Here is a 23,256-nt window from a genome sequence, read left to right on the forward strand (position 1 = left end):
GATACTTCATCGTCGGCAACACGGTCCAATGCGGCCTTTATGCCAGAAATCTTGGCCCCTGCAAGGCACTTAACATTAACTGCTGGTTTAACATAGTTTGGAATTCTAACATTCCGCACTATGGAATCGCCAATTATGAGCACTTTATTATTCTCAGTTTCCACAGGCGCGCTGCGGAGAGCTGAGAACCTGTTCTGGGTCCGAATTGGTGACCTGGGTGCTGGGGGACTAAATTTTGGATTCTTAGACCCCCGTCTTACTGTTACCCACTCGCCCTGTGGCTGAATTGGTGCTGCTGATTTCGGCCTCGCACTGACTACAGTGGGACCTGGAGAGACTGAAGCGAATCAGATGTAGCCGAATTGTCTAAACAAACCGAGTCGATCCAATTTTCGGTTTGCCTAATCGCTATCAGATTCCTAACGCGGTCCTCCAATTCGCGTATTTTCCCGACCAACTCTAAATTAACTAAACATTTTTGGCAGGTGAAGCTATCTGCACTGTCGGCCGGAAAACCTGAGCTGTACATACTGCAGGACACACAACATATAAACGTGCCCTCGATGGGCAGAGAGCAGATAGAACTTACATTAAATGTTGAAGTCATCTTTGCCGTTTTTATAGGTGCTTCTGCGCTTTCCGTGTTGAGCTGAATCACCGTCGCTTTAAGTTTCCACCACCCGCTAAGCGATCGACTTTAATTTCTCACTGCCGGTTATTTCTACTGGTCAGCTGCCGGCTTTACCTCAGGTGAACTTGCTCGGGTGCTTTCTAAGGGCTACGTGCCTGTGGGAGACGCCGCCGCTCGCTGATCCGCTCTCTGCTTCCGCTCGCTCGCTCAGTAGTAGATATGATTGATCCCTTATTGAGTGTTTGGAGCAGTCCTAGTTACTGTAAGAAAAATGTTAGCCTATTTACACAAAGCTGATAGCTTTGCACATGGACTACAGCCAGCTGACCATTGTTACAGAGCCAAACGCTTATCCTAACTCTTGAATGACATTAGCGTCTTTAGCTGGTTCAGCTCGCAGGACTTAGAGTGGCTACCTGCCATTTGCTTTAGCTACTAAGGCAAGAAGGAAGATTATTTTTCCATTATTTGAAGCTTGTGGCATTTCATGGTCATGCCTTTTGGATTGTGAAACCTTGGTCAACTTTGAACATCTCAATTAACAAGTGCTGGCTGGCATTCCAAGCTTCTCTGTAGTCCATTTGGATGATCTTTAATACATCCTTAACTTTGATGGATCCCTTATACAGTATTCACCACTTGGTCTGCACCCAGAAGATTGCCCATAGAAAATAGAGTGCAGATGGCTATGTAACTTATTGTACCATTTTGTAATGAACAGAAATTAAAAAACAGCATGCTAAAGAGTATGGCAGCAATAGATATGTTGAAAGTCAGAATCTCTGTCCAAGGTTGTTTCTCATTGAATAGAAAGTTCATGATCTTTCAAACTACAACATTATACCAAGTTTCATCTTTAGCCGAGCACAGGACAAGCTAAGTAATGCTTGGTTACCCAACATGACTTACTCTAATTGTCTTTGGTAGAACCAAAAAGTTGGAATAAGCATGACTCATCATACCATATACCTCCTTGTCCTGTCCCTTTTCCTTATTCTGCATACTTTCAGAACTGATCTTCCCATTTTGTTAACTCAAGTGGAGTGGCAGAGCTTTGACAGGAATACACCAATCATAGTCACGGTAGCTCTAATAAAGTTAAATGAAATTGCTCTTAAAATAAGAGCTGCCTAACCACAATAGGAATAAGGACACAGTAGTATAATGTAATCAAATTTACTCTTGGATCACACTAATCAACAAACAAATCTTACAGTTGAAATGTAACGTCTACAACCTGCACATTTATCTTCAAGACAAAGTGACAGATTAAATAAACCACCAGGAGGCTGCCCATCGCTGCTGCACATTTTAGGTCATGCACCTACATTCCACCTGTGGTTGATCTTTTAAGTCAAAGGTCTTGGCTTTTTGGTAGCATACCTGACCAAAGATTTTCACTAACACTCACATAGCCCACTCTTTTTTTTTTTTTTATTTCCAGTTATGCTCATTATATTGCTCACTTTTGTTATGGATTGCTGCTTAGTTTTCTTTCTTGTGCTAATGAGAAAGTATTACTGGGGTTTGGTAGGAGAAAGGTAAAGAACTGTTTTAGAGACTTAGAAAACTCCTAGACACTCACTGATTGGATCTAATGAACCAAAAAAAAAGTATGCTACAGTGACAAAGTGCTGTTACACTCCTGCAGACATCTGGAGTAGATAAGCCAGAGAAGGAAAGCCAACTGATGCATTTATCTTTTAACTTGTCTACTGACATGTCCCATTTATAAAAAATAAATAAAAAAAAATTGTCTGAAAGATTGATACTTGTACAAATCAAGTATACAATTTGTACCACAATGGACTTGTGATGTGGTTAATTTGTCCCCTGTGGGACTTTGTTTCAATTGCAGTTCTACCTCAAACTGTCCCCAGTGCACTTTTCAGCATGGAAACTGGTCAATCTGGAAAGCTGCTAATTCCTCTGATGGGGACTAACTGCTTTTGGGAATGCTGCCTCTGACAAGTAGGCAAATAGTCTTAAGTATACCAAGTTTACACTATATTCCACAGAATACTCTGGTCAAGTTAAGAGTTAAGCATTTGCATTCACACATTTTGCCCTTAAAGGTTATTGCTCTGCATTGAAACAATCTCTCCCCTTTCCAGGTCCTTGGCTATCCATGGCAACAAGAATGGCTGAAGTTAACTCAGATGTTGCATCTGCTAGATTAGTGGGTTGCATGGAAATAAACTAGGGAAGTTAGTGCCTGCTGGAGAGTATTAAAAGATCCAAGTGCTGGCTTTCTTTGCAGCCTAAAGATTGTAGACTATTGGTTCAGAGCCCCACCTTTTAAATCCAAAAGTTCTGTTGATGGGCCTTTTGAGTAAAATAGTTTAAGTCCAAATAGACTAAATCAAATTAATTTCATTAGGAGATTCAACCTGTAGTGACACTCTTAACAATGGAGGCCCTAGAACAAGTGCATCCATTGAAGTTTTCTGCAGTTCTTTAAACCAAGCCTGAAGATTTAATGGACACTTGGAACGAAATGGTACTGCATGAGATTAAACCTTAAAGTGTCTTCACTGTAGCTTCAAAGGAGGACTGGTCCCCCCACCTGCTTAAACTCTCTATTTGTCACATGCTTGAGTAAACATTAAAAACAGTACAAAAACCTGGAGGGGCCCACTCTCACAATGGATATATACTGTAACAGATTTTGGGGGGATAGATCAGGTCTATGGGAAAAATATTCGACTATTGATGCTGGAACTAAGCCAGTAATTCTACCCAATAATCCACACTGTTCAAGGACAACAAACATAGGTATAAAAATGTTTATTTAGATGAAGTTTCAAATCAATACATTTAGATCTTGAACACAAACCAGTAACTTGCATCACCACAGATGATCAGATCTGGAGCAAAAAGAAAATGCATTTGTCAGATTCAAAACTTTCTCAAGCACATCTATAGCATGCATGGTCCTTCATCCTAGAAAGAACTGGGAATATGACAAGCAAATAGCTTCTACAATAATATAGCAAAACAGACTTCATAAGCAGGAACTTTTAACACCTGCCAAATGTGCAGTTCAACCATAAAGCCATTTGTTCATCACGGTACATTACAAAAATAGACTAGAGGGGAAAATTAATATTTTAGTCAACTGTTACAGTCTAGTCTGTTAATGCAACTTCAATACTCACCCCTTTTATATGCTCGGTAGAATGCTGCTGCTCCTCCTCAAGTAGTCTGGACACATGTAACCCTGACAAAAAGAATCTCAATTATGCAGTAGTCCTACTGTCTTTAGTCCTACAATTATATTTAGAGAGTTATCAAAAGGTAGCTGGATTTAACGCTTGGTAGTAGTGGAACTAAATGCCAAGAATGAAGTGAAATGCATGTACAAGTGCATATGAGAAGCTGGATTGCACTGTGTTGCAGTACTGAGAATCTGGTCAGATTCAGTATCCCAGCATCAAATCCTGCATCTGGTTAGGTGGTCCTCACATGTTCACCAGCCCCAGCTTTTAAGCAGCTTAGTATTTTGACCGAGACATTTCAACTATAATCTTTAATGTTCAAAAAAAAGGAAAACTTGTTTCACCATACTTGGCATCAAATTCATCAGCTCCTAGAAGCTGCACTTGGCTGATAGGATTATTTTTAAAGTTGTAAATTACTTTTCAGTGGGAATCTACCTGCATGATCAAAGCAAGCACCATCACATCTAGTCTCAACAGGGGAGCAGATCTCTGTAGAACAGAGGATGTAAATCTGAAAAGGGAAATGAAGCCATGTTTAAAATATGCACCACTTGAGTTAAATCTGTATCAAGCAGTAGACAGATGCATAGCTCCAATCCCTAAAGACTCACCTCTTCATCCAAATATGCTTTTGTTCTACGGTCCACAAATTGGAAGGTTTTTATCTCAAATCTCCGGCAATGATTGTGTGGAGACTTCCGTAGATGTGAAGGTGAAGGGTCCAGGGTGTTGGGACAACTGAAAAGGGATTTTAAAAACCACAGGTATCAAATGGGAGCAGGTCACACAGTCATACAAATTTCCTGAACTATTGTATCTGCTTCAGGTCTTCTAGATCTTTGCTCACTGAGATCCAATAGCCCTATAGCAGTCGCACAAATACCCAAGAGTTGTAATCTGGGCTACTAGACACCGAATCTTACCAACTGAGCCACAATCAAAGTGATGGAAATGCAGATTCCAAATATGAACATTCACAATGCACAAATGCTATTTCCTTAGCATCAACTAAGTATACTGTACATTAATATTCACATCATAACCATTTTGTCAAATCACTTTTAGGTAGAGTCTAAGTCTTATATCCATTTGTAATGAGGCTCATGGCAAAACATTATGCATTTACATCTAAACACTACAAATATGTAGTGTCCCAAGAAAGCCTGGTATTGTGTGCCAAATACAGCAAATGTCCTTACATTTGACTGGTTTGTTGGAATTCCTGGTTTCTAACTACTGAATTTTAAGTAAAAGGAAAATAGGACTAAAGTGGGACATTAAGGACCTCCTTTGATAATTTTGCATCCCTTTAGTGGAGACAAGACAAGTCGGTCAGACTGAAACAAAATGATGAACTTGGATCTTTACAAAAATAGGAAACATTAAAATATCTTCTGCCTAGCTCCAGTGGAAGGAGGAAAAATCCATTTTGTAACCTCACCCATTGTAGATCAGCACCCAGGCTGCTTCTGAAGACCTTGGATAAGCAATGCAGTAGTTCACCAGTAGCTTTGCATCTGGATCAGGAGGATTGAGTAGGCACAACTCCAGATACAGACTAGAACCTAGCAATAATCTTAAGGGGAGACCAGTTTCTGGATAGTACTGGGTGTAACATTTATCTGAAATGAACCAAATAGAGTATTAGTAATTCAAGCACCAGCAGGAATATCACAGGATTCAGACACTTCATGTTTCAACCTATTAACCCCAGAATACTTTGGTGGGGGGGGGTTGGGGTATCAAGCTACTTTCCATATTCTTCCTCCAGATGCAAGTCTTACCTTTAGCCACTCTCAGCTGAATCCCTGGGTCTATGGGATGGGACACCAAAGACTGTGGTGGCAAACTCTTCACTATGTAGCCCAAACTGACAAGGCTGCCCTCTGAATAGCTGCATTGCATCTTGAAACTTTAGAAAGACATTTTAAAGCAGTTATTTCAGTTTATGAACTTTCAGCGATAGATTTAATAAAGCCTATTCCATCCTGCTAGTAACACAGCTAACCTTCATATGGCAGACTACTAACCAAGGCAAATTGTCAGTACATAATTGATCTTGCACTTAAGAATTCCAGCTTCAAAGGAACCAATACATTAAACCTCTTCAAAATTAGATTTACATTGTGTACCTCATTCATTTGGTTTCTATTAAAATACAGACCAAGATGGCAATAGGCAGGACAAAGCACCAGCATGTGGGCAAACCAAGACTTACTTGTAAGGAAACTCCCGACTTATTTCACCAAATGTCTGGCTGTAAGTGACAACAGTGCCCAGTACTTCTGCAATAAAGAGGCTTGTGGATCCTATTTCCTGTATTGCAACAGCAAAAAAAAAAATAAAATTATATATATATATATATATATATATATATTCTATCAACAAGCAAAGTTTTCAAACACTAGCCCTATACTACAACAAGTAAAGGTCATATTGAAAAGTAACATGCTGGAAAAAAGTAACAAATACCAATGCCTTCAGTGTTCATGCAGTTTGTTCTGCATTAAGAATGAAGCCTGTAATTTTAGGTTACTCTTCCTCTTTTATATACCCGCCAACCTTGGTGGTAAGGGGGAAATTTAGTTAATTTCTAAAAAGGTAGGGTACACAGACAAGCAGTTGATAAAGGATGAAAATAAGACTGAAGAAATGTAGGCATGATGTATGAAGAAATCTGTTTTAGATATACACAAATGTAGAAGTTGCCACGGCTAACCTTACTGGCAGTAGACGATCTAGACTTTAGACTTGGAATATACAATACAGGTCTATTTCTGACACAGTAGCCCACTTTAATTCATGTTTCACACAAACCTGTAGCTTGCTAGCAGCTCACTTTAACTCAAACAGGAATGAGCCAAGTGAACCGGGGAACCAAAACAGGGTTGAAAGGTCTGCACTGCCAAGGCAGGATTGTTATAAATCCCTCAATATGCAAAGAGAATGATGAGGGCTTTGGGTCACTTAACTCATTATGCAGGTTTCTGTACATATAGTTAAAAAGCATTTGCACTTCTCACTAATGAACTGGATTTTTATTAGTATAACATCCAGCAAATATCCATTACTTACAAACACACTTGTTCCACATTCTCCCAACCCAAACTTGAAGATGGCAAAGTCTTCAGTCAGCACCAAGGGATGACATGCCTCCTGACCAACTCTCAAGGTGTGAAGATTGATCTCTGGCCAAGCTGAATTACGATAAACCACAAACACAAAGTTGCTGTCTTTTGTGCAAGCTGTTGAATGAAAAATAATTCATATAAGTGAAACAAAAGCCACCAGATGTAGATAGGCTGTTAATCTAATTTCAGAGATAAGAGTGTCAGGTCAAGATAATGGGAGGGAAAGCTCAATGCTTGTCTGAGGCATCACACCAAGCACACACTTGTCCTGGAGTGACTTTTCTAGAAGTCTTATTTGCATAACCTCCAGTTAATGTCCAAATAATTGGTTGCTGGTCATACCTTCCAAGGGGTAAAAGCAAACCGCCTTCTGGATATCAGCACAGCAGCCCAGTGAGAGGCAAACTTCAGGAGTCACATGAGCAGGACCACAAGGAATGTGCATCTCATCAGGAACCCGGCATCCTACGGACAGTCTAGATTGTTAACTTTGGTTGCAATGCTTAGTCCTTGTTTGGACAGAATATTTGACACGAAAAGCAAACAGTAACACACAGAAGCAATAAAAGCAAGCTTTTCAATTAATTGGTTAAACATAGAACTTCACAATAATATGTCCTTGGCAAATGTGTCACCGCAAACTTACACAACTGACAGGCTTCCACCTTTATGAATTGCTTAAATTTGAGAAAAATCAAAATGCAACTTATATGAACAGAAAGGTATTGATAACCTACAAACATTAAGAGCATCTGTTTAGTGCAATTGAACTAAACAATTTATACAATCCAGTTGTAGTTAAAATAAGCTACCTGAAGGTCGTGGATGTGAAAGTGCATTCATCTCTCCAGCACTAACAAAGTCACCACCAATTCCATAGGGAGATGGCGTTTCCAAAAAGAAATGTGGATCACTACTCTCACAAGAATCTTCAGTCTCTGGCTTGGACGGTGGCCTTGATGGATGGGGTCTGTGGCCAGTGCCATGACTTGAAGGGTAGTCCAGCCTGGGTGTTGGTCGCGGATGGGAGCCGAGGCCCGGCCTGGGTGTCACTCGTGGATGGAGACCCGAGGGGTGGCCCAGCTTGGGTGGCGGATGGGGGCCATGGCTCGTGCCAGGACCCAAGGGGTGGCCGGGCCTGGGTTTTGGTCGCGGACGGTAATCCAAGGGGTGGCCGGGCTTGGTTGGCGGATGGGGGCCCGAGGGGTGGCCCGGTTTGGGTGGTGGATGGGGGCCTTGGTCTGGTTTTTGTGTCGGTCGTGGATGGGGGCTGTGGCCCGGCCTGGGTGTAGGTCGCGGATGGGGGCCCGAGGGGTGGCCCGGTTTAGGTGGCAGATGGGGGCCTGAGGGGTGGCCAGTGCCAGGACCCGAGGGGTGGCTGGGCTTGGGTGGATGATGGGGGCCGTGGCCCGGCCTGGGTGTCGGTCGCGGACGGGGCCGTGGCCCGGCCTGGGTGTCGGTCGGGGACGGGGGCCGTGGCCCGGCCTGGGTGTCGGTCGCGGACGGGGTCCGAGGGTGGCCAGGCTTGGATGTAGGATGAGGGCCGTGGCCTGGCCTGGGTGTCAGTTGCGGTTGGGGATCCAAGGGGTGGCCAGGCTTGGGTGTCTGATGGGGGTGGGGGGCTGCACCAGGATCTGAGGGGGGGTCTGCACCAGGGGTGCCCGAACCAGGTAAACCCGTGCCGGGATCTGAGGGGGTGCCCAAACCAGGCAAACCCGCACCAGGATCAGAGGGGGGGCCCGCGCCGGGCAAACCCGCACCAGGATCAGAGGGGGGGCCCGCGACAGGTAAACCCGCACCAGGCAAACTCCCGGCGGGATCCGAGGGGGGGCCTGCACCAGGCAAACCTGCACCAGGTAAACTCACACCAGGCAAACCTGCACCGGGATCAGAAGGGGGGCCCTCGCCAGGCAAACCCACACCAGGCACACCTGCACCAGGATCTGAGGGGGGGCCCGCGCCGGGTAAACCTGCACCAGGCAAACCCCCGACGGGATCTGAGGGGGGACCTGCACCAGGCAAACCCGCACCGGGAGCCGAGGGGGGACCCGCATCAGGCAAACCCACGGCGGGAGCCGAGGGGAGACCCGCACCAGGCAAACCCACGCCAGGCAAACCCCCGGCAGGATCTGAGGGGGGGCCCGCTCCAGGCAAACCCGCGCCGGGACCCGAGGGGGTGCCCACGCCAGGCAAACCCGCACCGGGATCCGAAGGGGGGCCCACGCCGGGTAAACCCACACTGGGCAAACCCGCGCCGGGAGCCAAGGGGGGGCCCGCTCCAGGCAAACCCGCGGCGGGAGCGAGGGGGCCCGCGCCAGGTAAACCCACACTAGGCAAACCCCCAGCTGGATCTGAGGGGGGGCCTGCACCAGGCAAACCCATGCCGGGACCCGAGGGGGTGCCTACGCCAGGCAAACCCGCGCCAGGATCCGAAGGGGGGCCCGCATCGGGTAAACCTGCACCGGGATCCGAGGGGGGGCCCGCGCCAGGCAAACCCACACCTGGTAAACCTACACCAGGCACACTCCCAACGGGATCTGAGGGGGGGCCCACACCAGGCAAACCCGCACCAGGTAAACCCACACCAGGCAAACCCGCACCAGGATCTGAGGGGGGGCCTGCGCCAGGTAAACCCGTGCCGGGATCTGAGGGGAGGCCCGCACCAGGCAAACCCACACCAGGCACACCCCCAACAGGATCTGAGGGGGAGCCCGCACCAGGCACACCAGCACCAGGTAAACTCACACCAGGCAATCCCGCACCGGGATCTGATGGGGGGCCCACAGCTGCCGGAACACCAGCACCAGGTAAACCCACACCAGGCAGACCCACGCCAGGAGCCGAGGGGACCCGCACCAGGCAAACCCACACTGGGAGCCGAGGGGGGACCCGCACCAGGCAAACCCGCTCCAGGCAAACCCCCGGCGGGATCTGAGGGGGGGCCCGCTCCAGGCAAACCCCCGGCGGGATCTGAGGGGGGGCCTGCTCCAGGCAAACCCCCGGCGGGACCCGAGGGGGGGCCCACGCCAGGCAAACCCACACCGGGATCCAAAGGGGGGCCCACGCCGGGTAAACCCACACTAGGCAAACCCACGCCGGGAGCCGAGGGGGGACCCGCGCCAGGTAAACCCGCACTAGGCAAACCCCCAGCTGGATCTGAGGGGGGGCCCGTGCCAGGCAAACTCATGCCGGGACCCGAGGGGGTGCCTACGCCAGGCAAACCCGCACCAGGATCCGAAGGGGGGCCCGCATCGGGTAAACCCGCACCGGGATCCGAGGGGGCCAGCATCGGGTAAACCCGCACCGGGATTCGAGGGGGGGCCCGCATCGGGTAAACCCACACCTGGTAAACCCACACCAGGCACACCCCCAACGGGATCGGAGGGGGGGCCCGTGCCGGGTAAACCCGCACCAGGTAAACCCGTGCCGGGATCTGAGGGGGGGACCGCGCCGGGTAAACCCACACCAGGCACACCCCCAACGGGATCTGAGGGGGAGCCCGCACCAGGCACACCAGCACCAGGTAAACTCACACCAGGCAATCCCCCAATGGGATCTGAGGGGGGGCCCACGCCAGGCAAACCCACACCTGGTAAACCCACACCAGGCACACCCCCAACGGGATCTGAGGGGGGGCCGGCGCCAGGCAAACCCGCACCAGGCAAACCCACACCAGGCACACCCCCAACAGGATCTGAGGGGGGGCCCGCACCAGGCAAACCCACACCAGGCACACCCCCAACGGGATCGGAGGGGGAGCCCGCACCAGGCACACCAGCACCAGGTAAACTCACACCAGGCAATCCCGCACCGGGATCTGATGGGGGGCCCACAGCTGCCGGAACCGAGGGGGGGCCCAAGGGGGAACCTGCACCAGGCAAACCCGCACTGTGATCCGAGGGGGGGCCCGCGGCAGGCAAACCCGCAGCAGGCAAATTGGCAGCCGGTACCGAGGGGGGACCCGCGGCAGCTGGAACCGAGGGGGGGCCCGCGGCAGAACCTGCATCAGGCAAACTGGCGGCCGGAACCGAGGGGGGACCCGCACCAGGCAAACTGGCGGCCGGAACCGAGGGGGGGCCCGCGGCAGAACCCGCACCAGGCAAACCGGCGGCCGGAACCGAAGGGGGGCCCGCAGCAGAACCCGCACCAGGCAAACCGGCGGCCGGAACCGAGGGGGAGCCCGCGCGTCCGGGACCCGACTTGGGTGACGGCCGCTGACGAGTATCCAGCAGAGAAAACCTACCAGACGGTTTGCTTCTTTTCAAGGGTTTACCACGGTCATGGGATTGCGGAGACAGGAAGGCAGACGCTGCAACCACTTTTGAAACGGGTAGAGATTTACTTTCCTGATGTACATTTAAACGGGCTTCTCTTGTGTCGTCCTCAAATCTTTTATTTTCAAAGCCATTCCAATCTAAGTTACTAGCTGTTTGTATTTCTGCATCATCTATTTCTCGTGGAAGTTTCATCATCTGTTCATAATTCTGTTCAAAGTTATAGACTTTTGCCTTTGGGCCTAATGGCTCTTTCACGATTTTATCAGGGCTAGAAATATGGGTGTTTTCATCGTCTGCTACACTAGTTGTACCTTTTAAATGGTTTAACCTTCGGAGGTTTGAGGCACTGTACCAAGCCAGAGATAACAGACTTTTCCGTCCCGGGGAGCTACTACCGGCGTCATGCCGAGAGCTTTCTTTTCTTGTATCAGGACTCCATCGTGCAGAAACACCCGTTTCGTTCATAAAGGGCGGCCGATCGGCAGACACCGCAAAAAAAGCCGCGCTTGCCAGCAACAGACAAGCCAATGGAAGCCCCGGCGGTAACGCCGGCTTCTCCCGTAACATATTGTGGCGCTCGTCTTAACAGTGAGCAGATTTGTGCCTCATCTAGGCTGGTTGCTGTGTTGTTTGGTGGTGGGTTGATGTTTTTTTTCCGCCTCTCTAGCCTGCATTAGTCAAAAAGGAACAATAGAGAAACCAAAACTTTTTCAATCGGTCTGACTTTCGTGGTCTTATTTATAACCGTCGTCGGGCTACACTTTTTGTACAAATTAAGGTAATAATTATCTCTTCGCAGTTTAACGATTCTTTGAAAGTGTTTAATCCGCACGTGTTTGTGTTTATTAGCTTAGGGGAGCTTTGCATTTGCTGTATTTTAACTACATTAATAAATTTAGTTGCACTTTATTAACATTAATTTAACATCGAAAAGCGTTAGTTATGAACGATTTTTGTTTTAATTTACCTTTGAAACGTTGGTACATGAAAGCTAAGCGGTTTCGAAGTTATCCCCTCGGTTTTCATGAGTTGCTCTTTTGTGCCTTAATAGGTTGTGTCAGTGTGTGATCGTTATATGAATTAAGGTTTAAAAATTAACAAATGGATGGAAAATACCTCTTTTTAGTCTATAGGGGCGATGCATGCCAAAATTAAGATTCACAATGCAGGAATGCACATTCGCTTGCGGAGCGTTAAGACTCGTAATGCGGACAAGGTCATTCAGCATTAAGACTTGAAAGTCCTTGTTCGTGTACTAGTGTTGCCACGGAAACCAATTCCCATAATGCACATTACACATAATGGCGGGTATGGGAGTGTTTGCGTCATGACCAGTTTACACATTTTATAGAAATTTTGGCAGAGTATTGGCAATCCTGAAGTACAAACACATGAAATTAATACACGTACATCATTCCACTTGTCTATTATGATATTTAGGCTAGCAAAACAGAAGTAGTATTTGCTTGTTTGTGCAGTAGCTGCAGAGGCACGTAAAAGTGCGTTAGTGTACGAAACAATTTTTCAATCTATTCATTTTCATAAATTATTGTCGCATGTACACGCTATTTGTTTAATCTTTCCTGCAAACAGGGAATCATGACTTCTTATAAATGCTGTCAGGTGCATTGTGTTATTTGCACGATATTTTTTATTTAATAAAAATGTAATTTTTCTTTTTCAGTGACAAGCCTTCGCTTTTAATAGGTTGCTAGAGCCGAACTGACAAAACATATACTACGATTAGATGTAGATGACAGAGTTGAGGTGCCCCATGTAATACAACTACATGATATGACCTTATCATATTTACTACTAAATATCAAAGCCGTAGCCATATTGCCAATTATTGATACTAAATATTTTTTTTGTGTTTAAGACCACTTCAGACTAACCTAGACACCAACAGTGGCTGTGAACAAGAGGTAATTGCTAAAATGAATGGTGATATTTCTGATAAGACTTACTTTTGTAATAACTTAAATTTGACAGATCAGGTGTGCTTTTAAATGTAAATGCTTTAAATCAAATGTAATTGTTTAATGATGTGTTACATTGTTTCCCCGTCTTTATTTTAATCTAAACAGTGTTTCTTACAAATGAATGTTTGTGTTTATTAATTTACTTTATTTTTCAACAATATGAATATAAGCCTAATGCTTTCAAAAAAATGATTTCAGTCAGATAACATGACATTCATCTCCACCACTAAGTTAACTTTCCTTGTGACTTCTAACTTCAAACTTAAGACAGCAAACTGCCAAAACTGATGAGCTATATTAATTATAATATTAATAATTAAAATATCTTACACAGAATTACACATTTTATCCTTATACAATTAAAACTTTATTTCTTGGAAAACAAAAATTGTTAATTCTGAAATTTTGATAATGCAGATATGAAAATCCACACATAACCACTATAACACAGGAATTGTCGATGGTTATTTTTTAAATCAACTCCAGTGTAAAATTTTAATTTTAGATTCAAGAAGTGGCTTTAGAGAAATGCCAGACATGTGAACAAATGATTCCTCTGCAATCAATTTGTTAACACATAAGACAGTGCACAAGGTAATAATTGTTAATATTTTGCACTTTGTAATATTTACTTTATTTATATACACTCACCTAAAGGATTAACCATACTAATACAGTGTTTGACCCCCTTTCGCCTTCAGAACTTCCTTAATTCTACGTGGCATTGATTCAACAAGGTGCTGAAAGCATTCTTTAGAAATGTTGGCCCATATTGATAGGATAGCATCTTGCAGTTGATGGAGATTTGTGGGATGCACATCCAGGGCACGAAGTTCCCGTTCCACCACATCCCAAAGATGCTCTATTGGGTTGAGATCTGGTGACTGTGGGGGCCATTTTAGTACAGTGAACTCATTGTCATGTTCAAGAAACCAATTTGAAATGATTCGAGCTTTGTGACATGGTGCATTATCCTGCTGGAAGTAGCCATCAGAGGATGGGTACATGGTGGTCATGAAGGGATGGACATGGTCAGAAACAATGCTCAGGTAGCCCGTGGCATTTAAATGATGCCCAATTGGCACTAAGGGGCCTAAAGTGTGCCAAGAAAACATCCCCCACACCATTACACCACCACCACCAGCCTGCACAGTGGTAGCAAGGCATGATGGATCCATGTTCTCATTCTGTTTACGCCAAATTCTGACTCTACCATTTGAATGTCTCAACATAAATCGAGACTCATCAGACCAGGCAACATTTTTCCAGTCTTCAACTGTCCAATTTTGGTGAGCTTGTGCAAATTGTAGCCTCTTTTTCCTATTTATAATGGAGATGAGTGGTACCCGGTGGGGTCTTCTGCTGTTGTAGCCCATCCGCCTCAAGGTTGTGTGTGCTGTGGCTTCACAAATGCTTTGCTGCATACCTCAGTTGTAGCAGTGGTTATTTCAGTCAAAGTTGCTCTTCTATCAGCTTGAATCAGTCGGCCCATTCTCCTCTGACCTCTAGCATCAACAAGGCATTTTCGCCCACAGGACTGCCGCATACTGGATGTTTTCCTTTTCACACCATTCTTTGTAAACCCTAGAAATGGTTGTGCGTGAAAATCTCAGTAACTGAGCAGATTGTGAAATACTCAGACCGGCCCGTCTGGCACCAACAACAATGCCACGCTCAAAATTGCTTAAATCACCTTTCTTTCCCATTCAGTTTGGAGTTCAGGAGATTGTCTTGACCAGGACCACACCCCTTAATGCATTGAAGCAACTGCCATGTGATTGGTTGATTAGATAATTGCATTAATGAGAAATTGAACAGGTGTTCCTAATAATCCTTTAGGTGAGTATATATATATATATATATATATATATATATATATATATATATATATATATATATATATTGTAAGATATGGCCGTCCGTTCATCCCAGCCAATACCCCCAAGCCGCCAGGTGGAGTCCTCCTTGCAGCATGGAGGTCCCCAGAAGACCAGCAGGGCATCATGGACAATGTGGTTTTTATGCACAGCCCTGCTGGATGCCATGGGGGCCACAGGAGGGAGCTGCAGGGAGGACCGAGGGCTTCTTCATGCCCTGTGACCCAGAGGTTCGTCATAGGAAGAGCGATGGACTTCCGGGTTGAAGAAAAGAACTTTTACCTGACCCGGAAGTGATTGAGAATCACATGGACTGGAGATAGGGAACACTTCCGGGTCAGGGAATATAAAAGGACTGTGGGAGCTCCCAGATGGGGAGCTGAGTTGGTAGGCAGGGTGGCTAAGCGTCTGGGAGTTAGGAGGATTGTTATTGGTTATTTGTGATTGTTTATTGAGTATTGTGGAGAGGAGCGTGCTTTGTGCACATAATTATTATAATAAATAATTATTGGACTTTTACCTGGTGTCTGACGTGGTGTCCAAGGGTGCAAGGGTGCGAGAAAACCCCTAATCTACCACAGTTGGCGTAGCTCAGCAGGATTCTCTGGCCGTCAGTTTGGCAGAAGACCTGGAAAATTTTTTTACTGTGGACAGAATACCCTGGGAAGACAGCGTTCCAACACACACAGGAATAATCACCAGAAACCTCACCTTTTTCAAGTCCGTAATGGGGAAAAAGAAGACGCCAAAAACAGAACGCCAGCAACAGCGGAGGTCTAGCGCTCGACATTGCCTGCGCTCAAGATGAGCCATGGAGCGGCTATGCGTTTCGGGAGAGATTCCCGGAGGAGGACGTCTCCGACGAGGTATGTGCGGGAAATGTTCTTGAGAATCTTTTTAATTTAACACATGTTGTCCCGTGTACATACCTCCCAGATGTCCATCCGAAGGCTCTGCGGGAGGCAGGAGACAAACCCGAAGGCGATAGCACGCTCTTGTGCATGCAAACGAGTAACCCGAAGGACTTCCGCATTACAGATGCCAGCGAGGGACACGTGACCTACCACAAGGGATTCCAGGAAGGTGACGTTCCGTATCCAGCTGTTTGTGGCTTTGCCCAAGAAAAGACGGACTTGGTTTTTCTGAAGGGGAAAGGGGAGGCGAACGAAGCACCGTCCTCCCTACAAAAAGGTAAGGAGGTCCGGGAAGTGACTGATCGGTCGTCAATAAATTGATACAGACGGATCGCAGTCAGCCAAAAGCGGCACCGCGGTCCTCGTCCAAAGAGAACTGCACGTGCCGACAGCGGGCGTGTTCATTGGCTCCCGGCCGGACGGTAAGGTGAACCAGGAAGTAACCCTATCTCCGGCCGAATTAACTAACTGTTTTGACGTGTGGGAGCTCGAGAAATTAATAGAGCCCATGCGGAGTATTTTGCAGACTTTGGAGGTGATTAAGAAGATCGTTGGAGATCTGGGAGCAGCGGCCGAAGCGCCTTTAAGATGAGTACGGGAGTACCTACGGCGATTAGACCGAGAGCCTCCCGTGTTAATTGATTTGGCAGTACAGTTAGGTAAAGCCGGTACCGTATATAATGAAATAGGGACGCAGAGTGACATGGGCCCGTGTTTAATCCATAGCGGGTGCCAAGTGGATGCGTGCCCTACAAGAGAGGCCGAAACGTTTACAGAGTGGCCGGGGGAAGGGCCGGTCGAGCCGGAGCAGCTGGATGGTGCTGTCTCTCGGAGCGATTCAGTCCTAAAGACCCCGAGCCGTGTTATTTATAAATCAAAGGGCGTGCAGACAGTAAAAGGGCTCTCTTTCACTAATAGAGAGACCCAAACTGTGGACAAGCGCCAGATTAAACAAGGGATCCCAGGAATAAAGAGGGGGTCTCCTGACAAAGTTGAGCAGCGAGCTGAGAGCTCAGAGGCGGCCGTGGAACCCACCTCAGTGGACAAAGGGGTGGAGTGGAAGTTTCCAGACTGTTTCCAGACTCGCAGAGGGATACACACTGGAGGAAGGCAGCTGTGCTACGAATGTCGCCGACCGGGACATGAATGGCGAAATTGTCCTGGGAGGACGTGGAATAGAAATCCTTTTTTATATAATATTCCCCCAAGGTTCTCCCAGAAATTTTCTGGACTTCGCCAGGGCCTGAACAACAACTCCTCCTGGAGGAAGACATCCCTCGCGGGGCTGGCCGCTCCGAATCATGATTCGTCGCTTGGGGGGGAATACTGTAAAATATGGCCGTCCGTTCATCCCAGCCAATACCCCCAAGCCGCCAGGTGGAGCCCTTCTTGCAGCATGGAGGTCCCCAGAAGACCAGCAGGGCATCATGGACAATGTGGTTTTTATGCACAGCCCTGCTGGATGCCATGGGGGCCACAGGAGGGAGCTGCAGGGAGGACCGAGGGCTTCTTCGTGCCCTGTGACCCGGAGGTTCGTCATAGTAAGAACGATGGACTTCCGGGTTGAAGAAAAGAACTTTTACCTGACCCGGAAGTGATTGAGAATCACATGGACTGGAGATAGGGAACACTTCCGGGTCAGGGAATATAAAAGAACTGTGGGAGCTCCCAGACGGGGAGCTGAGTTGGGAGGCAGGGTGGCTAAGCGTCTGGGAGTTAGGAGGATTGTTATTGGTTATTTGTGATTGTTTATTGAGTATTGTGGAGAGGAGCGTGCTTTGTGCACATAATTATTATAATAAATAATTATTGGACTTTTACCTGGTGTCTGACGTGGTGTCCGAGGGTGCAAGGGTGCGAGAAAACCCCTAATCTACCACAATATATATAAATATATATATATTCTTTAGAAGTATTTTTGTATTTTTCAAACTTTTACTATATATAAATGCCTGTTATGTTTGATTTGGTTATACCTACAATGCTAGTGTTTTGCTACAAGCGCGTGTACCCAAAGCTAGCCGTAATACCGAAAATCTGAAGGTTTAAATAATCCACAACTCCTTGTTAATTGAGTCAAAGTTTATTTAAAGTATATTTGTTCCATGTTCAGTGCATGTTTAGGGTGCAGTAAGCAGTGTAGCTTCATGGCTAAAGCTCTGTGCTTTAAAGCACAAGGTTCCCACTTCCCACCTCTTTCCCTTTAATAATTTGTTGCCTGGTGTAAACCAATATGTAATGCACAGGTACCCTGTGGCTATATACAGCAATTGTAGAGCCACTAGATTATTATACATACCACCTTTCCTTGCTAAATATTAAAGGATGTATTATAAACAGTATTTAACAAATGAGAATTGTGAAGTGATTATGAAAGATACCTTTTTAAAAGTGAGACAACCATGTCATAAAAAGTGCCAGCTTATTTGTAATTTCTTTACTCAGGCAGACACAACTACATAATGATTCACCCAGTGAGACTCAAGTCTTAGATGAAGGATTACCAGCTGTCTCTGGTAATGAGACATTTACATGTATGTCACATTCTACAGCAAGCAGTGATGAAAACATGTTGCTACACAGGACATCTTCGAAAAATATAGATCCAGAGCATATGTCTTATACTGGTATTTACAGGTATGATCAACTTTAAGAGCAGTGTTTGTGAAAGTTGGTAACCCCTTGTAAAATATTTTGTTCTTGCATTCATCATTAGAGACTATGTAAATCTAATCAATATGGACATTTCAAGTGAAGATGAGGAGCTCAATCAAGCAATATACGAATCCTTGAATGGTGACACAGCTGCCAAGTAAGTTACATTTTTCAATGTCAAATCTGCAATTCTTAACATTTTGTTTTTAGCAAGGATTTGCCATCATTTTGTTTCAGTGCCCACGATATTCTGCACTTACTGCACAAAGAAATCAACATGGATGAAGTTGTTTGCTTTAATATCAATAGAAAAAATGTCTGGGATGGGGCTTTGCGAGCAATGAGAAGGCAATATTTTTCTGTTAAAAAATGACTTGACATCAAATTTACTGATGATGTTAGGAATTCTGAAAGTGCTGTGGATTTAGGAGGACCAATGAGAGAATTTTTCAGGTTAGCACTTCAGCATACTGTATAAGAGACAGCCCTATTTTCACAGGTTCAGACAACCAGCAAACTCTATTATGTCATGCACTGTGCAAGTTTTGTGGTCCAAAAATTTTTTTCCCCTTTCTATCTATTGACATAATCTGATTACAATTGCACTTTTCTTTGTCCAACAGCTTTAAAGGAAAACGGCTATTTCTATGCAGGGCAGTTAATAGCAATGCCAAATTAACATTTAGAGATATCTCAAAATGGATTTTAAGATATCTGGAAATGCATTTTAGATATCTCAAATTGAATTACAGATATCTAAAAATGCATCTATTTTAAGATATCTAAAAAGCATTTTATGATATCTTAAATAGATTTCAAGATTTTTTGAAATGATATGCTGTACATTTTGAAATATCTGAAATGCATTTTAAGATATCTTAAATGCAATTCGAGATATCTTGAAATAGGTTCCTGTGCATTTTGAGATATCACAAATACATTTCGAGATATGTTAAAATAACTTCCTGTGCATTTCAAGATATCTCAAATACATTTTGAGATATCTCAAAATCACTTCCTGTAACATTTCCTATTCTTTCAATGGGACTTCCTGTCTATTTCGAGATATCTCAAAATAAATTTGAGATATCTTAAAATGATTGGGAAGTTATTTTAGGATATCTCAAAAAATAATTAAGATATCTCAAAAAACATTTAAGATAACTTAAAATTCACTGTTGTTTGAGATATCTAAAATACATTTTTAGATATCTCAAATTAATTTCATGATATCTTAAAATGGGTCTCTGCTCCATTTCAGATATCTAACAATGTATTTCAAGATATCTCCAATTGTATTTCAAGATATCTAAAATGCATTTTAAGATATCTTTTAAAGGATACTCAATTATTTCAAGATATCTCAATACCATTTTCAGATATCTACAATACAATTTAAGATATCTAAAATACATTTCCAGATATCTCAAAACAGCTTCCTGTCCATTTTCAGATATCTTAAATACATTTTCAGATATCTCAACATCACTTCCTGCTCATTTCAAGATATCTCAAATACATTTTAAGATATCTTATAATAAACAAGAAGTCCCATTGAAATAATACACAGTTTTACAGGAAATGATTTTGAGATATCTTGAAATGCATTTCAGATATCTTAAAATGCATGAAAGGTCAATTTAAGATATCTGAAAATTCATTTGAGATATCTTGAAATACAGACACAATTATTTTGAGATATTTGAAATGCATTTGAGATATCTCAAAATGTATTGAATATATCTTAAAATGTGCGGGAAATTATTTTAAGATATCTCAAAGCGAGTTTCAGATATCTTAACAAGTAAATTACATTTTAAGATAGCTCAAATTTATTTTGAGATATCTCTAAATGTTAATTCGGCTTGCCATAGAGCAGGGTGTTGTTTCAAGTGACCAAGTGTTACTAGTTATTATTACACTTTCTGTTAAATCTCAAACATTTTAAAACAACACCTCAACTCCCTGCGTGGAGTTTGCATGTTCTCCCCATGTCTGCGTGGGTTTCCTTCGGGTGCTCTGGTTTCCTCCCACAGTCCAAAGACATGCAGATTAGGTACATTGATGATTCTAAATTGTCCCTTGTGTGTGCTTGGTGTGTGTGTGTGTGCACCCTGTGGTGGGCTGGTGCCCTGCCTGGTGTTTGTTTCCTGCCTTGCGCCCTGTGTTGGCTGGGATTGGCTCCGGCAGACTCCCGTGACCCTGTAGTTAGAATATAGCAGGTTGGATAATGGATGGATGTTTAGATGGCAAAATCAGAATGTGCACAGGAACTGTTGACAGCAGTTGAAAAGTGCAGCAGTCTTCTGACACTAGATGGGTGTTTAAGGAATATTACTTTGCAAGATGTAATTAACTGGTATGTTCTTCCGAAAACAAGCACCATTTGAAAGGTACTATAATCAATTTACAAAAAAAAATATTTTTTATAGAATATTTTGAAACTCTAACTATATATAGGCTCACTTACTTAATCATAGAAATAAAAGTAATCATGCTGTTGTTGCCTTGTGGATCTAGGGTCTCGTATGAATTACTGTGTACAGTTGGCATGTTTACCCTGGGTATTCCAATTACAAATATTTCCTTTCTAGTTTAACTGCCAACCTTGAATTTATTTCCTAGTATGAGTGAGGTTGGATCTTTGTGTAAGCGACCTCCTCTACAAGGTGCTACTGATTCTGTAAGCTTTTAACCATTTGTGACCATATACATTTAGACCATACAATTTCTGAAAATTACTGGGTGGATAAAGATATAACATATATTTAATTTATTGTAGATTCCTAGATGGGCTACATTCTTGTGGACTTCTTGATGCAGTAAGGGCTCACCCAGCCATATTCAAGCCGATTGTCACAAATACCAACCTGAAGCTGACAGCAGAGATGATAGAACAGTTATTTGAAGAAAATCGTTCAGAGAGAGGGAGCAACCGATATGAAGTAGAAAATGAAACCATCAGCTATTGGAGAGATTACCTACTGGATTCAGAGAGTATGGTTTCTTCATTATTTTCATATGTTTCATGGGCAGCCAGGCTAGGGTTTATAGATAGGTTATATACAAAATATCAGGGGTGTCAAACTCCAATCATGGAAGATACACAGTGGGTGCAGGTTTTCACTCCAGACACTTTCATAATTGGTAATGAGTAACTGCTGCAAATTTAACTTAATGAATATGCCTTAACTTTGTCTGATTTGCCTATTTTTTTTTCTTTTTTCTGAACCAGCAGCCACACAGTAAAAGATACAAAGCAAGCCAACAGATAACCAACTAATTCAGGGTGTTACAATCAGTCCTAGAAGGCCACCATTTTAATCAACCAACTTCCTATTTAGCTGTTAATGAAACACGTTAAATGTATGGCACACGGAATCATTCTAATTAATGTTATAAGGAACATTTTACACTAAGCCTAAAATTCATATGCCTTGTTATGGTGACACTATAAATTCAAATTCACCCAAGGACTACTATACCCTTAGTTAGTGGATTTCAACTGTTCTCCTTGACATATGGGAGTTTTGACTATTCACGCATAATCTACATTAGTCAAACGTATCATCATCAAGCCCTTCCGTGAGAACCCTAAATCCAAAGAGGACTGTTTCGTTTATGTTAGGTAGAATGCCCAGAGGGGACTGGGCGGTCTCATGGTCTGGAATCCCTACAGATTTTATTTTTTTCTCCAGCCGTCTGGAGTTTTTTTTTCTGTCCCCTGGCCATTGGACCTTACTCTTATTCGATGTTAATTAATGTTGATTTATTTTGTTTTCTTATTGTGTCTTTTATTTTTCTATTCTTTATTATGTAAAGCACTTTGAGCTACTGTTTGTATGAAAATGTGCTATATAAATAAATGTTGTTGTTGTATTATGCACTGAGAGAATGTAGCATTTTAATATATCTATTTTTGTGCTCCCCAGTGGGAATTTGTGGAGTCACACTTGAAGAAATCCTTTTATTTGCAACAGGAAGTGACTGTATACCAGCACTAGGATTTAGCCCATGTCCCACTCTGGAATTTCTTCATGATGACTCCAAGTTCCCACAAGCAAACACTTGCTCTTGTACTTTCCAAATTCCATGCAAGAGTTCCTACAACTCTTTCAAAGAGGACATGGAGTTTGGGATAAAAAATTCTCCTGGGTTTGGTATGGCCTAATTTATACCTTTTGGTATAAATGTTTAGGTATAGAAACCATGTTTCAAAACAGGGAAGGCATTTGTTCTAGTGTTTAGTTTTTTCACTAATCTATACTAATAAAAGGCAAAGCCCTCACTGACTCACTCACTCACTCATCACTAACTTCCCATGTAGGTGGCAGGCTGAAATTTGGCAGGCTCATTCCTTACAGCTTATTTACAAAAGTTGGGCAGGTTTCATTTCGAAATTCTACGCGTAATGGTCATAACTGGAACCTATTTTTTCTCCATATACTGTAATAGACTGCAGCGTGATGGCCGTGGGAGGCGGAGTTGTGTGTCGCGTCATCACGCCTCCCACGTAATCACGTGAACTGACTGTGAAGGCAGTACGTAGAAAACAAGGAGGAGCTCCA

The 23,256-nt window shown here is 44.1% G+C and overlaps 1 protein-coding gene across 1 annotated transcript in view; it reads right to left on the reverse strand.

Moving 5' to 3' along the window:
- LOC120538157 (collagen alpha-1(V) chain-like) overlaps positions 1 to 10,989 on the reverse strand; it is a 52,960-nt gene extending 41,971 nt beyond the window's left edge. Inside the window, exons 1-4 of the mRNA XM_039767595.1 lie at positions 10,795 to 10,989; positions 10,251 to 10,470; positions 7,796 to 10,165; positions 7,326 to 7,448 (exon numbers count right to left, since the gene is read on the reverse strand). Of these exons, the coding sequence (XP_039623529.1) occupies positions 7,326 to 7,448; positions 7,796 to 10,165; positions 10,251 to 10,470; positions 10,795 to 10,989 (2,908 nt within the window). The remainder of the gene's footprint in view (positions 1 to 7,325; positions 7,449 to 7,795; positions 10,166 to 10,250; positions 10,471 to 10,794) is intronic.
- Positions 10,990 to 23,256: the final 12,267 nt, after the last annotated feature.

This window comes from Polypterus senegalus, chromosome 10 (assembly GCF_016835505.1).
Source record: "Polypterus senegalus isolate Bchr_013 chromosome 10, ASM1683550v1, whole genome shotgun sequence".
NCBI lineage: Eukaryota > Metazoa > Chordata > Cladistia > Polypteriformes > Polypteridae > Polypterus > Polypterus senegalus.